General features: G+C 36.1%; 1 protein-coding gene across 8 annotated transcripts in view; it reads left to right on the forward strand.

Moving 5' to 3' along the window:
* GULP1 (GULP PTB domain containing engulfment adaptor 1) overlaps window positions 1-17,297 on the forward strand; it is a 165,535-nt gene that overhangs the window by 113,468 nt on the left and 34,770 nt on the right. For all 8 annotated transcript variants that reach the window (XM_052792411.1, XM_052792407.1, XM_052792410.1 and 5 more), the window contains 2 exons: window positions 5,110-5,181; window positions 15,124-15,222. In XM_052792411.1, the coding sequence (XP_052648371.1) occupies window positions 5,110-5,181; window positions 15,124-15,222 (171 nt within the window). The remainder of the gene's footprint in view (window positions 1-5,109; window positions 5,182-15,123; window positions 15,223-17,297) is intronic.

The following is a 17,297-nucleotide window of genomic DNA, read 5'->3' on the forward strand; positions in this document are numbered from 1 at the left end:
TCCCGAAGGATGGATAGGTTTTTTTGTATTTCCCCTAAGTTTTGAAGAAGAGCATCTGGATATATAAAAAGTAGAAAGTTGAGGGTCAAAATGTAAGCTGACGGGGAAGAATTATTGGAGAGTGTCTTGTTAATGGCAAGGAAAAAAAGTAAACTGTTAACAATTCACCTGACCTTACTAATAGCTATTGGGCATGTGATAACAGTAATAGACTTGTCAAAACTGTAAAGGATTCTGAATGCCTGAAGTTGCCCTATGTTTGAATTGACTTTTAATTGTGCCAGCAAAATAAAAGTAAAAAAGACTTGCCTTTTATTTTAATAGTTTCTCCAGCCAAAGTACAACTATAAAAGCATTTTTAATAATTTCACTGTGGAATTGGACCAAAAAGTGTCTTGCTCACATTAATGCATAGGAAAATTTTCATTTCAACTACATTCTGAAGGAAGAGATATTCCCCACAAAGGGTCTGTTTACTAGTTGGTTGTGTAAGACAGCCCTCCTGGCCATTACAGGGCTGAATTATTCTCCCAGTTGCTGTTAATGATAAAAATTCTGTTGATTCTAATATGATGAAATAGTGTCTGTTAACCTCCACAGCTGCACTATCTTGCAAATCTTTGCATGTGGAGTGAGCACATCTGGTCGTCTGCTAATATTAGATTATAAATAGTTTGATCTGAGGTGCTTGTCTTATATATGGCTGGTCAACAGCTCACTTTCTTAATGGCAAACATCAGTGAGGGAAGAACAAGCTTTAATGTACTTTAAAGGAACAGTTAAACTGTTTTGAGTGATAAGATCTGTTGACCTCATAAAACATTATTTCTGATTATAGACAGCTGCAAGTGAGATCAGAATAAGTAATGTATTAGAAAAATATCCTTTCATCCATTTTGTAGGGAGCGTGTTTGGAAGAAGCGCAGACTGCAATGAAAAATGTGTAGTAATTTATATGAGAAAAACATTGCCTTAGCTTGCTTTATGTTATGCAAAATATTAAATGTCATCCTCTTTGAACTTCTTAAAGTATCCAGCTGAAACTCAGTATGATTTTGGTGAACTTCTCATTAGCACTAAACTTAACGATACATAAATATTTAAAAGGATGAGTCTAGTGGTGTGCCTAACTTATTGATCATTTTTGTTTGAATTGGCTTATTATGCATGAAGTACACCAACTTCAGGAATAGCTCTCTTACTAGTTGCAAACAGTAAATTCATGTAACAATCGTTATGTAAACATTTTTCATCTGTATTATGTATTTGATGTTAATGAATACTTAAGAATTTAATGCATTTATTAATTTGCATATAGGATTAGTACTGAATGATCTGAAGGGGAACTGCTACGTTATTTTCTGTTTCTGTCTTCTGCAATTAAGTGTAGGAGTTGTATTAGCTTGTTGACTTTCAGGAACAGTTACATTTCATGTTGTTGTTGTTCTTCATCAGCCAGGTCTGCAAAACAACCATAGCTGCAGGAGGGAACCTGAAGTGATCAAAGCAATCACTGACTTTTAAAGTTCCCGTCTAGAATTCTGCATCACTATTGCTTTCTAAAGGAGCCTGCTCTTGAAAAGGGAGGTTTCATATTTACCACTTCTGCTTTGAAATTTTTGTTGCAGAAACTCTTCCATGATGAATATTTATGCTATTCATGCCACAGCTGTACCGAATTCCTGATATAACAAATACTTGTTCTCTGTGTTTGTGTGCGATTTGGTGAGAAAAATCTGCTGAAAAGACCATAATGAAATGGCCATCTCCCCATTTCATGAGGATGGTGAATTAGTTGTTAGTTATTTACTTTATAAATCCCAGAGGTGGCAGCGCATCCATTGTGTTAGAGATTATACAAACATAGAGGCCTTTGTCACATTGAGCTTGTCATCTAAAGTCTCAGCTTTGCAAATATATATGTGTTTGCTTAGCTTAACTACTACGAGTAATGCCATAGTAATTGGTACCTAATATTAAACAAAATATGATGATAGGGCAGATCACACAGAAACGGTACAGAGCAGATGAAAAAAGCAAGCAATAAAAAGCCTCCAGTTAATATGTTAGCTATATGTTAAACCTATATTGCATAGTTATTCTTTTGTTATAATTAGAAAATAACTTGTCTTGATTTAAAATTCTGTTAATATTTTGCCCCCAAATAGATCAGTCTAATTAATACAAATATTCAGAATATTTGCTCTTAATTCCTGATTTTCTCTTTATTACTCTTACAAAAAATAAATTAAATGAGAAAACTTATGAAGGTCAGGCATGAAATGTGTAAGCAGTTATAACTAAAATTTGAGCTTAGCTGAGAAAAAAAATAGAACTGCAGTTAACAGAGATACAAATATATCAAACAATGCAACGCATGGCATGTTCTCGTCATCTCTGATATTAACACTTAAGATACAAATCTTCTTTGTATTTCTGGATTAAATGCATCTCACTATATTTTCCTGTGCTGAATAGTTTATTAAGCATGAGTTCTATTTCCACATCCAGTTCAAAACTGCTGAGAGCAACAAAAATTTCAGTAGTGATGCTTAAAGTCAAAACAGATACTCATCTGGAAGACAACGCATTGCAAATGACTGGTAGAATTCTGGTTGGTTAAGTTAAGTTCCATGAATACTGATACAACGCTCATGACGTTTCCACATACTTCGGGCCTTGGTTGTTTATTTCTTTTGTAACTTGTTGAGCAAACCCGATTAGTATGTGCTTCTTCAGGTTTTGCCAGTCATTTAAACCTGTGCTTTCTGCAGTTTATCTTTCTATTTAGATGTCATCTACTGCCTCCCCTCCATGATCAGAAATGGTAATTTCTGATTTGGGAAACATTACTACGGGCTTAAAAATTCAGTGACATTTAACTGATTCCCCAGCTGTGGCAGAAGCTTAATTTGCTGCTTACACTTTCTAAGGCAGTAATGTCAATTAGCATGAGGTACAAGCCCCTGGGAAAACAGTATTTATGGAAGTTATTGTTCATGGAAAGACTGGTCTGCTGCTGGGATTTATTGAATACAGTGAAGATACCTTCATCTTTTTTGCACTTTGAGCGAGATAGCTGAGAGGGAAGGGGAGGGGAAATGACTCTATTGCTTTTGAGATGTCTTTTGCCATCTCAGATCTCAGCCATCTGGATGGAAGTAAGCAAATAAGAACCATAGGGCAGCCCTGTGCCCTTCTGGGGAAGTGGCTGCAGGCGAGGCAGCGTACTCCGGGGCATCTAGAAGTGTACTCGACGCGATTCCACCCAAGGCTTGGCCCTAAATCTGTATCAAGAAGTACCAGGCTGCTTATACTGACAATGCCTCTGGAGCTGCTAGTTTCAAAAGTACACCAATAATAGGAAGCACGTGTGGATGAAGTACGCTCAGATGTTTTCCATTTTACCATGGGCAGCAGTGACCTGGGTTCTCTGTTCCTTGAGCCTTGTCCACTCTTGCAGCTGTTATTTCCTGTGTTTATGCAGGATTCCTGTACTTTGTACAACATACCCTGGCCTGCTCACAAACTTTACAGCAATTATACTTCCACGTTTTGTATTGTGCCAAGTGTGTAGTGTATAAATATGCTTGTGTACAGTATCTGGTATTATTGGCATTCCTCTTAGATTCTCATCTGACTTTATCTACTTTCTTGTCCATTTAAGCTTGTGGTTCCTTTTTCTTTTTTACTCACATACATTTGCTCACATATATTCACTCACCTTTCCCTTTCTGTCACATGTAGTATCCATAATGTCCAAGTATCATTCTTCTTTCTTTACATGCATTTTCTGCAACTGTCACTTTTCCAGGGAAGAACACACCCTCTATTTATAAAGTCATCGGAGATGTTGCATGAAAGACATCAAATTAATAATAAGAGGTTTCTGCTTTGTTATTACAAAACCTTGGTCTTCTAGCTGGAGAATTGTAATAGTGGAGAATATTGACAGCAGATGTGCATGGTGTCTTGATTTACACACTGTTGTATTCAAGATGACATACCATATTTCAGAGTCAGTAGCAAATTTCTAATGAGACGTAATTATTGCTAGAGCTGCAAAGTTTCTTTGCAGGAGTATAGCTTGAGCACACTGACTACAGTAAACACATTTTGAAGTTTTAATAAACACTTGAGAGTTACTATGTTGAAAGCATCTGTAGCTTGGCAAATTTAAGTTCCTTTTGAAACTGCTAAGACTTAAAAATTATACATATCTCTGTGCGGCATGTTACACAGAAAATTGTGTTCTTTAGAGAGAAAAGGAGCTTTGTTCTTTCTTGCTAGCATTATTTTGGCATATACAGGTACATGGTGTGACTTAAATCAATGGTACCTCAATGTGAAAATCAGTTCAAAATTAATTATTACACAGCTGCGGTTCAGGCAGGTTTATTGTACCTTTCATCACAGTATAGTAGAAGGCAAGCAAAATTGTACGGAAGAATGTAAAGGTATTTCAGTGTACAAATAAAGAAATGGTAAGATCTCTTTGAAGTGTCATGCTTTGTATATTAACAGGTGTATGTTTGGTTTTCATTAAAACCTTACTTGGCAAAAATGCGATCTCCAGTAGAAATTCTTTGAATATGAGCCTTGTTTTTTATGTAAGTTGGAGCCTAGTTCCTTTAAATCTATGAAATTACTGTACCAAGCAGCTGTAAGAGCAAAATCAGGCCTTTTTAATTTATCTTGCATCACTGTATTAAAGTTTTAGTAACATAGTCCAAACCATTGGCTCATGTTGATTCATGGGAAGTATCTTATATCAGTATTTTTTTTGCATTTTTTTCATTATTTTCCAAATGACAATTTCCCAGTGGAAAAAGGTACTTAACCTCTAATTTACAGAGTTGTATAGGATCAAGATAAAGAAAATGTTTTTTTTAAAAGCTGCTTTTGATAACTCTTATATTTGTCTAATTAGAATTTAGTCCTTATTATTCTCTTGATTAGAAATAGCTGTATGAAGATTTGTTATTTATCAACTATTGAAACAGTTGTCTTTGCAAAATGTTATTTGGAAATAATTGGAAAATAAGATTTCTTGAGCTAATTAGGCATTTCAAAGCATAACTTATTTCTCACAAATTACAATCCTTTCAGTTTCTTGGCAGTACGGAAGTGGAGCAGCCCAAAGGTACAGAAGTTGTAAGAGATGCTGTTAGAAAATTAAAGGTAAGAGAATTTCTTTAGTGAAATGTAAATGGAATGTATTCTTAACCTGTTTTCACAGCTAAGACACTTTGTAAGTGTTTCTAGGTAAATTCATTCATTCTAGAAGCAGTTGCTTTTACTAATCTCTTCACTGGTGTGTAGGCCCTTCCCTATTATGCCTGTACTATCAGATGTTCTGCTGTACAAATATTTAGTTGTGTCCTAGATTATACAATTAATTATAGTATAAAGTTTAAGTACCTCAACATGTAATGCTTGTTCTTTGGAAACTTTAGGGCTTCGTTAGTACTAACTTAGGTAGCAACAATTTGTATTAACTGCCATCCTCACTTTATGGCTATTAAATGCCTCTAATTGTGGCACTCCAGAGTGTTGCCAGAGAATTTAAGCAAATGAACTCTTCCTTGACCAAAAAGTAGTGACTTCAGTAATGCCTGTCCTGCATTTCTCTGGGCTCTGCGTTGCTTCCTGTGAGCCCCAGTTAGGTGAGTTGCCTCTTGTTGCAAAAAAACAGAGTACCCAGCCACTTAAGGTAAGCTGTTGGTACCAGAGACCAGAAGTAAGAATGTCAAACCACGTCATAAGTGGGCTGTGATAGTTCTGTGGGTACTGGCTGTCCTTGACTGCTCTTCATCTAAAGCTCACATGTCTGATCCACGAAAACTGACTGTTAGACTGGAGGTGAAGGTTTGTGGCACACAGCTGGAATGTCTTTGACTGTCCAGCTGTGATAATTGGTGATATATCTGGAAATAGAGCTGTGGTGATAGATTAGGGTTTACAAACCAAGCCTGTTTATGACAAGGGGCATTACTGCCTTGTCCTCCAGGTCTTTATGTTTTGTTGGAAAAGGTCTGTGCACACAAACACCATCTATGTGCTGGTGCACGTAGATGGCTGAGAAAATCAGACTTTTACAATTTCTTCTTCGTTATATGTCCTTGGGCACTGAGGGACTCGGTAAACAATTAAAAAGTATCCTAGTGAAATGACTTGTTGAGGGTTGCTAACTGATAACACGGCTTTGACTTGACTGCTGGAGTGACAGCTAATATGCTTAAAGCTCTTCAAATGCTATGAGCTGTGGTAGGGAATGCTGATTTGATTTGTCTGCTAACTCACATTGCTGTGGAATTGCCCTGTTTCATGCTTAGCTGCTTAGAGCTATTGGAGCATTAGTTTCTTTAGATGTAAAAATTGTTCTGCCTACTGTTGTACTTCCCATAACTTTTTGCATGGTCTTCATTATTCATTTAAACAGAACTTCCTCGGAAATGGACAGAAAATTTTGGGAATCAATATTGAAAAATTTGATTCTGTGTTATTACTATAATAAAAAAGAAAGAAAGAAAGAAGGCATGAAACACTATTCATGTAGCTCAGCTTTTAAGACTGAGGTTTCCCTTGAAGCAGCCATCTTCACAAGATTGATTAGTAATTGTGTTAAGGTATTGAAACAGAAGTTCTTTGCCATTATTTTCAGTCTACCAAAATAGTACAGCTGCCTTTAAAGATTCACTTAGTCAATTCTTAGAATGTTTTATGCCAAAAAGATTTACTCTGCTGCCATTCCTCAGAGACATTATTGCCTAGTTGTTTTCAAGTGGTTTAGGCTAATATAAGTATGACCCTTTTTTAACCATTGCAGCGTGCTGCCAGTGGAAACAAAATGTATGGTTTTGCGTGCACCTCGTACAGTTTACAGTTAATACTGGAGTGAAGCCTGCTGTGTTAGATGTTTTATGTTTATAAAATTCCATTACCCTGAGCAAAGTTAATTCTGTGCAGAAATCTGTCAAGATAATATCCTGCTATGGAGAAGTTTTGATTCTATTTTAATGATGTTTTATCAGACTCCTCCAAAGTAAAGCAGCTGCTAAGTGTCTCTGTCTCACTGGTGGAAGTCCAGGCTAACCTGGGCTCTCACTGACCACTGGAGGCTTTTGGTGGGTTGTATTGTATGATTTGGTACCTTCAAATAGTTTGCTCTGAAAGTAGGTCCAAAAAGGATTTCAAATAACTGTTCTCTGAAGTGTAGGAAGAGCCAGAACTATTTTCCTTTCTTGGGGAAAAAACATTTGTAAGCCTAGCACTAAAATTTAAAAGTAGAATTTTTTTGTATATACTTGTGATGTCATTAGAGTATGTAGATATCTGCTCTAACTTTTTACACGTGTTCCCTAAATAAACCGCCTTGGAGATATGTGTCTGAATTGTTGCTGCCAGAATTACACTATTTTCTTCAAGCTTGAAAGTTTGGAGCTTAGATGCCAAGTATTACATGGGATCTTATATAATCACAAGTTTATTAGAAAACTCACAAAGTAATTAAAGGCAACTTTTGGAAAGACTTGAAAAATCTTGGAACAGAATTCAGAAAGCAATAAAGAGGTTTTATGTTTGAAACAGTCCTCAACTAATTGAATACTCAGTTCAACATTGATTTATGTTGTGCATCTGAAATCTTTGAAGAGAAGCCTAGAGGTACTGGATTTTATTATCAACCACATTGTCTAGCTTGTTCTTAGAAAATGTTAATTAAAAATTTTAAACCCGTGAAAACAGCTTGAAAACTAATGTCTTATATTGAAAGAAAATGTATATAGTGGTTTTTGGAGTAAGAGAGTTTTTAAAAGATGTATAGCTTGTGATGCTATATTTATATTTTTTTATTATATGGATTTGGTTTTAATCATAATGTTGTTTATCATAATTTGTTTTTAATGAAAATTAACAGCTAGCAGAAAAACAGCTGACTTTCTTAATCTTTGGAGCTATTTTTACAACTGGCGTGCATTGCACTAATAACCTTTTGAAGTCATGTACTTACAGTGATGTACAGACCATAAAATACTGGGACTGTAAACTATTTTTTTTTTAAGCCATCATGTCATCAAACTGTGTCAGAATAGACATTTGATATACAACTCTTTACTTCTTTAAATCAAAAGCTCTTAACTCATACAGCACGAAGACCTTCACTGGCCAAACGGGTCTGTGCAAAGCTGTAGCAGTCCATTCCATGAACTTACTTTTACCAGCAGGTGGAGCTGATGTTCTACAGTAAAATACAGTAACTAGGAAATTTTTATTGGTGCTTCATTGTACTTGTTTTATCCCAAATACTACTACTGCATTTTGTAAACACTTGACAGTTTTGCTGGGTCAGTTGCAATTTGATTGTACGGTTTTTTCAAGCATCTCTATTTAATTTTTCTAGAGGGTTGTCCAGTGGTTTTATCTAGTTGGGATTTCCCCTTGTGTTTTCAAATTTCTTGGAGCTGTACTGCAGGAGAAAGAAGAAAGTTGGACACTAATGTTTTAAAATGTTTATTTTTATTTCTAAGTTAAGGTGAACTGTTCTCATAATTTATTACAAACAATTTTTTCCTTCCAGTTTTCTAGTCAAACTAATTTCTAGAATGAATTAAAAACTAAGGAAAATGGTACCAAGACATTGTATCAGAACATGCCCACATTATTCGAATGTGTAGATGTTGTCAAATCACACTTTATTTTATAAAGTGAAATGATTACTTTCCTTGATTAATGAAGGATATAACTTCTAAATCAGACTGTAGCAATGAATTTGGTCCTTCTGAAAAAGTGCTTGAAGGGTTGCCAGAGGTGAGAACAGGTGGAAGGGGCAGCATAACCAGACCACTAGTAAGAAAATGCCGTGGAGGGGTGTTAGGGAGAAACCAGAAGTGAACACTTGAGTTTTGGGCTGTTCCTTTTACAGTCTTCAAAGGGATGTTTTTGTGAGGACCAAACTTAAGGCTGTTCTCTTACCCAGCTTCCAACTCAGCCTCTTTTTCTCTTCCTCTGTTCTTCTGTAAGTGGAGATGACCAGAGATAATGTAAATAGAATTAATCACTTTGAAGCCACTTGAAATACTTTTCATCAGCTCCTTGACCCGTAAGGATACACAAAGTGAAGAACGCTCTTTCACGCATCTCCACACATGCTGTGATGCTGTCCTGCTGCTGCCCTTTGTGGACCATCAGTGGATATTGTTCTGAGCTGCCTTTTGTGTTAAAGCTGAGTTTCATTTGCTGTTGAAAGGACAGAGAAGGGTGGAGTACAGAAAACCTTTTAATATTGGGATAAAGAGGTTTCCAGTCAAGCCTTACAGTCATGTCTGTTCTCTTTGAAGTACTGGAGAAAGCAGAATGCGTGGTTCAGGACCAGCCGCGGACAGCCTGAAGACCAAGGCGGATCAGATGAGAAGAGTTGAAGAAGAGAATACCTGTTTACCCACGCGCGCTCTCTCAAAAAAAAACCCCCAAACCAAACCAAAACCTAACCAAAATCCACCACCAAAAACCTAACAAACCCCCACACCACCAAAGAAAATAACAACCAAAAAAACCACCCCCAAAACAAACAAAACCCAACACCCCATCCCCAAAAACCCAAAACAAAAAACCAAACCTTCAGGGAGTGAGAGATGGAAAAAAGACTGTACTGCATTGTCTTCCATACTGTGGTTAATAGATCAATAGCCTTCCTCTCAGTCTAGTGTGTGTTTGGGAAATAAAATAGAACCTATTCCATAGAAATGGATTTCTGAGACAGCTTTTTTCCCTACCCAGCTGATTATCGAGAGATTCAGGTTCGCATATCTGTGGCCTTTTTATCCTTTTCCTCTTCTTGACAGCTATTTTTCAGAGGTCATAACTTTATTATACCCACATAAAATGGGCATGAGAGTTTGGACCATAATATGACCAAAAAGATATGTAGTCACTGCAAAAGAAATAGGGCCGATTTTTTTTTTTTTTTTTTTTTTTTTTTTTTTTTTTCCCCCAGGCATCTTTCCTTATAATGAAAAGCATTTTCTCAAAGCCAGGTATAAAGCTGTGTCTCAGCTTAGACAACTACGTTGCCCTCAAACAGACATCTTTTAAGATGTCCATATGAAGTGCAATGTCTGATGTCTCACTGGAATCCTGCATAAAATGAGGTAGTTGAACCTCTGTTTCCTGGGCTGAAGATTAGCACCCAAATCACAGAAACGTCTACCTTTGATGTTTCAATTTTTTTTAATGAACTCTTGAATTGTGCAGTGAGGTGTAAATATTAAAGTACATAGTTTTGATTTGCATAACTTACATTGATTTTGATAGAATTTGTTTTAACCATTATTTCTTTAACTAAAGCTTCTGGATGTTTTTAAAACATGATTTTTTTGGTTTTTTTCCTCATGTTATTTTTTGCTGATTAATCCTCTGATTGTGGTTTGTTAAGACTTGATGCATAAGCATTTCAAATGTAATTTTAATAAGAGTCTCAAAGTATGCAAATTTTCCCTGTTACTGCAATAAAAGGCAAGATATATGGAAGTTTTTTCTTTTTTATTTTTAAAGCTAAATTAAACCATAGAAAATAGATTTATTTGTGTCTATTGCTTTCCGTGAAATATTCAAGAAAAATACAATGTTAATTCAAAAGCAGTTAAAAGCCAGCCCATCCTACTGAGCTGCACATATTATTATTGGGCCAAATCTGGGTGTTTTGCCTGAGAGCAATACATGTATAAACTAACAGCTTAAGAATTTGGCCCGTTGTATCTCTTCCCAAGCCATGCTGTGATTCATTATAATTTTATATCATTGTCCATTTTGATGCCAATGGGAGGCTACAGATTTTTACTCTCTTAAATAATCTTGTTACTGTGGGAGCTACAAATATAACTTTGTTTCAAATGTGTGCTGAAAGGAGAAAATAATGTTTGTAAATCTCCCCTGTCCAGAGGGCCCTCAAGGTCATCTTTAGATAGAAGGAATGAGTAGAAAGAATAGAAGAAAAAAGGTAAATTGGCTGATACCTGGTGTTAGGATCTGCTGTTCAAACCCTGGACAAGTTTAGGAGGTGACTGAACTTGGCATTCTGGAGAAGGTCAGATATGAAAGAAATTACTGATCGGTATCTGTACGTTATCTGTTATTACACAGAACACGGAGCGGGCAGGAAAAGCATTAAGAAAGGAACTGGACCAGATTTTCTGAATTTATCTGCGACTAGTTTTCAGTCACTGTATCCCAGTAAACCTTTGATTAAAAAACTTGTTTGTCTTTCTGGATGTCTGTGTTGAAGAGACTCTTTTGTGTTTTTCTTTCACCATTAGCTTGTTTTTGATTTGATGGAGTTTCTTACAAAGTGGGTTTCCAGTCCTCTGCTAGCTTTTGCAAATGTCCTGTGATCTTTCTCCATTTTGTCAACATCCTTCTGCATTTGAAAACCTCAGAACATAAAATTTGAGTAGTTTCTCACAAGCAGCTGATGCAGTGCAGCCGTTGTTGTCTCCTTAGGGGTCTTTTTGAAATATCCAAGGATTGCATTAATCTTTGAATTATAGTTTTGTGAGAAGGTCCACAGTTAGCGGAAAGCCTCCCATGACATCAAGGCATTCTTCGTTCCATCTTCACAGGGTAGTCTCCCAAGAAAGTAAGTTTGTTCCCATATGTATGATTTGCAAAGTTGGCAGTGCGACAGAGATGGGTTGTTTGCATACAGGCAATCTGTGGTGTTCTGGTTGGTGAGGTATTCTCTGTGTTATTTGTCAGCCTTCACGATCTGCAAGCTTCCTCTGTAATGATTTTAGAAGTCAGATAATTAGTTACTTTTCTCCTGGTTTTTTCCTCTTATTTTTTCTGCCTGCAGATTTTATCAGTAATTATTTTCATCCTGGTCATTGTTCAATAATGTCATGCTTAAGAAATAAACCCTGCTGGAATACATTAGAAACATATCTTCCCAATGACAATTTCCTGTTTATGACTGCATCTGGAGACTAATGTAACTAACTTAACTAATATTTTCATTGTATTGCTTCATTTCCTAAATATAATGGCATGCAAAACTCAGTCAAATGCTTTGTCTGTTTTGAAAAGCTGCATTTTTTGTGAAATCCATATTGATCATCATTAATTTCATTTCACTTGAATTCTCTAGTTCTTGAACTTGTTTTATGCCTTTCGAGAGTGGAGATACAGTAGGGTCTTTTTGTTTACCTTTTTTTAGTATTGGCACAGAATTATCTTCTGAAACCTCCTCAGTGTTGTAAGACTTCTTGACTACTTGGAGTAAGCTTTGGCCAGCTGTTTTAAAACTCGTGCAAGTTATTCAGATCTACTTATTTTAAAAAGTTTTCATGTTGTAGCTGTTGTTTGGGACTCCGATGAGATGATTACAGTTGGAAAAACAAGCATTTCGTCATCATGCTCAACACACATTATAGCTTTAACTTGGTAAAATCAAATCATCGTTTATGCATCCTCTTCATTACTGCACAAAAATACTTGTGCGCATCTTGTTTATTAAGGGACATTTCAAAAAAGCCAGGGTTCATTCAAGCTCAAGGCTGTTCCAAATCGAGGTGCACCCCAGGATTATCTGTTGCATAGGTATGTTTCTGTGCAGTGTAAAGTACACTGGAAATTCAGACACCCAAACTGTCCAGGTGGCCTGTGGTTTTTGTGGTCATTCAATTTAATGCATAGCAAAGTGAGCCAAGTGCAGAACCCTGTAGTACTATGAAAAGGGATCACACATGTCCTCAAAGTTTTATCCAATAAAAGGACATAATCAAATTATGACTCAGAAAGGAAGGCTGATGGAGTGGGGCTATTGAGTAAATCTATGAAAATGACCTGAAAGACAATTTAATACTCGTCTTGGCAAAAAAAAAAAAAATCTGTGCTAATAAAACATTGATTGGCCTATCATTTTCCTATTTTTAAACCAGAGACTTAAAATCGGTTAAATTGGTAGTATAAAATTTAAGTCAGATTTGGGGGGGAGGGGAGGGAGGAGTTAATTAGTGATTTTTATTACAGAAAAAGGTTTTTTTTTCCCTGTACCAAATTTGAATTTTTCTAGAAAGTCAAGAAATGTTGTTGGCCAAAATGCCTGTAAACCAGTGATTAGAGGGTTTTTAATTTTATTTTCTAGAAAATTATTTTCTTCTTAAATAAAAGGATGAGTATGAGATAACCCACCTTAATTAAAGGGATGGGGTAGTCATTAAACTCTATTAAAAGTATACTCTAACTATTCGAGAAACAGGCTTGAAGATAAATAGGAGGACAGGAAAAGGATGTGTATATTGCAGGAGCTATATACATGATACTGAAGAGAGACAGAACTAGAAGTTATGTTAGATTCGCTTGACTTTTGACTAGTTGGTTTTCACTAGTAAGTCATCATGTACAAACCTTGATAAAATATTTGGCCAGTGACTGTAGCAATCCTAGCTGTTGAAATACAAAATGGGTATTGAGATTTAAGAGTTGGTTTTAAGAATGGCATAGAGTAGTTTTAGGTGGGTTTTTTGCTCATGTTTTGTCTGGGTTTTTTTAACTAACTTGTGAAGCATGTGATACTTATCAGCTAATGTGGTAGATTAATCAGTAATAAACTGGATCAGTCATGTTACTGTATGAAGTTAATAGGATTGTTTATAAATTAATGTTTAGCTACTAAAATTTTCAATAAGTGTGCTTTCAGAATGAAGAATAAAATTGGGAGGAGGGGAAAAACAGGTTAATTACATGCTTTTAGGGGGCTTCTTAAAACTAGTTAATAATTTGCTGTGAACAGAACTGCCTACAAGCAGAATGAGATAAAATATGTGGAGAGAGTCATACCGTGTAAAGCAGTTTTGTTCATGGAGAAATTTCCCAAATACTAGTTGGCATAGGAATAGGGACAGAGCAAAAACCCAAACCCTCAACTATCACCTAAATAAACAGTTAAAATCAGGGGTTTAGGTGTTTGTAGGGGAGGTATCAGTTGGCTACAGCCAAGTACTTCACAGTCACAAGGTAATTCAGGCTTCTGTCTTCCAGGTCTAACCCTTCTTAAGATAGGTTAACACCCTTGTTGACATCCTAGACTCTTTATGCCATTAAAAGTCATTGTCCTCACTGACTTTTTATGTAGTTTATTTGTACTGATGGTGAATTATGCACTTAGTTATACTTGAGTGGGAGCAAGTTTGAGGACGATGTGTTCAAACATATAGCTGTGAAGCAGAGACTCCAACTCCGCTGGCCTTCAGTGAGTTGTCGTCCTTAATTATGCATTTGAAAATACCATTCCAGGCTGTCGAAGACTTGAGAGGAAAAGGGCTTGTAACAGAGCAAAATATAGAGCAGTTCTGTATCTTTGCTAAGAAAGTTACCAAAATACATGACACTTCTTAACTGCCATGCAGTAGCAAATTTTAGATACTGTGCTTATTTTATATGCAGTGTTCATGAGAGAAAGACAAGTCAGATCTAACAGCTAGAAAAGGAGATATAAAAGGATGGAAAGTATATTGAAATAGGACATGTTACCCAACCCAGTCATATAAAGTGTTGTCTAGCCATTATCTAGTGAACTGTTAGCAAATAAATCCAGAGAATATGATGAAGAGATCAAGTATTTCTTAGGTGTTGCCAGCTGTAGTGCTTTCACACCGAACCTGTTTAAAAGAACTGATTTCCTTAGAGGAACATATGGGAAGTACCCTCTGTGCACATGTACAGAAGTGAGCGTAGAAATAGAGTGGGATGTGGAAAATGTAATGATGTTCACTGCTCAACAACCGAGCGGTTGACAAACTGTCTGAAAATGTTCATGTTTCTACTGTTCTAGAAATCTCATGCAAACGCTTAAATTAAGTGCATAAACAGCAGACAAAAGTTTCAAGACAACCAGCTAAGTAATTTTAAAATATTTTTTCTTGATTTATAGGAATATTCTATAGTGTGCAGTCAGAAATGCTATTCTGTGCCCAACTGTGACTTTGGGAATGGTTAGCATTGTTTATAAGAGCTTTTTGAAGAAGGAAGGAAACAACTTCAAGTGGAAGGAGTTGAGAGGAAATGAGAAGTAGTAAATAAAGAAAACTTACTATTAATGTGATTGCTGTTACATTTTTCATCTTACAGTTTGCAAGACATATCAAGAAGTCCGAAGGCCAGAAGACACCCAAAGTTGAATTACAAATCTCAATCTATGGTGTAAAAATTCTAGATCCAAAAACAAAGGTAACAGACGTATATGTTTATGGTGCTAAACTAGTATTTAAATATTGTTTTAACTGTTTCTAATGTTTTTATTGGTTTATGTTTTTAAAAAGTATTATAATGAAAGCCATTCTGTTGATGGAAAATTCTTCTAAAATACCATTTCTTGTTACAGCACACGGGTGACATCTTCCCAGTACGTGATACTCCAAAATACAGACTGTAGCTAATGTGGGATATAATTTTTTTAATCTTTTCACAGCAGAACTTTTAAACTCTAAGGAAGGTGAAAACACTGTGGTAAATAAATGTTAACACTGCATATGATAAACACCTTTCCAAATGGTCACCATTGTGTGCCCACCTGTAGGTGTTTGCAGGTGAATGAGGAGACAATTTGTTTGCAATGACCCATTCTTCATGCTGCTTGCACCTCTCTTTCCTTAACCTGTTCATTTTTTTTCCTCCTTTTCTTGTGTCTTTAAATCTTTTTTTTATGGTATGCCCCCTCCCTAGAATGCTTATGTTTCTCAGGTGTGTTACCCATTTCTCTGTAAACTTCATGTAGCAGGCCAAAAGCACTCTTGTAGGTGTTTGATCTGGCACAGCATGACAATTCCTGCCTTTTCAGCAGTTAAGTCCATTGAGTCATCCTGCGGATGGGTTTTCTGTTCCTTTGTTTGCTCTGGCATTTTGGAAGGGGTTACATAGTAAGCAAAACATCCTCCTGACAGACTTCAAAGAGGAATAATGAGATAAATATAATCAAGCTAAAAAGTATTTATTCAACAGTCAGCAATTCTTAACATCTGAGTGCTCTTAAATCTTTTATACATATGTTGGATTTGAATGAACTGTTTGTTACTGCTTCTTAATTTTGGAGTAATTGCTACCATTCAGGCAGCAATACTGCCTTTTGAGAAAAGGTAGTTTTAGTTCAAGGCTGTATCCACTTGCAACCCATTTTCATTTCAGACTCCTGGTACAACCACAATTCAACAGTTCATAAGCAGAGGGGGCAAGAAGTATCCATGTCAACTTTAACTGCAGTTTTTGCATCTTCCTTATGTCATAGGCCGCCAGAAAGGGGTACTAAACCCCTTATCCGGGCAAAAACTTTTAAAATAATAGTTTTAAATGCCAAAATATGTTAGTCTTCCTAACCCTTCCTGCAGAGATTAGCAGAAAGCTGTGGGACTGAAGTTCCTGGGGGAATAGGAACATTCTAATCTCTTAGCAATGTTGTTATTACAACTCAAATGGTAATCAGCTATGAGTAGTCTTTTTATCTCCCCCACTTCGTTTCTTAAAGCTACATATAAATGTAAATTTGAATCAAGTTTTCCTTTTTTTTGCACAATTTACAGATGCTTTAGGAAATTACTTAAATTCAATGTTATCATCACTGATGACAGTAATTTCTTCTGTGTGTTTTTGAAACAAATCACTTCAGTATTGTTACAGAGGAATATTGGTTTATATTCATGCGATGACTATTAATTGTGGTAGGAACAGGAGGCCTGCTCATGTATCAGGATTTGATTCTGTACTTGGCACTCAAAAAAGGAGAATTATAGAAAAGTGGTTCTGTCCTTAAATGATAGAAAGTGAGTATATGGATCTGTAAACCTAAAAGAGCCAGAACAAGCATGTGTTACTACATGTAACTGTTAAAGAGCTACAACAGAAAGAGATGAAATGTGAGAGACATTTGGGGACATGGATGAAGTAGGATACACAGAATGGCTGTAAAGACTGAGAGAAGGACCTAGGTGGGGCAAGGGGAAAAGATTGCCGTATGGTACTTTTTTTTTGATAAATGGTTGTGTGCAGAGAGGGAACGCCATTGTTTATGAGCTTATAGCAATCTGGGAACCCCAGTGCTGCACAGAAACTTTCTTTTTTTTTAATAGATAATAGTTCACATCTAAACTGCATATTTTCCTTTAAAGCAAATACTGCTTTCCCATGTAATAAGCCAAATAAAATAAAATACCAAGAAGAGACTTATTGAAGAAAAACAACAACAAAAAAAATAGTTGGGATAGTTTATTTCAGTCTTGTCAAGTGCTCTCAGCTGAAGAGCATTGCCACTG

This window comes from Harpia harpyja, chromosome 7 (genome assembly GCF_026419915.1).
Source record: "Harpia harpyja isolate bHarHar1 chromosome 7, bHarHar1 primary haplotype, whole genome shotgun sequence".
Lineage (NCBI taxonomy): Eukaryota > Metazoa > Chordata > Aves > Accipitriformes > Accipitridae > Harpia > Harpia harpyja.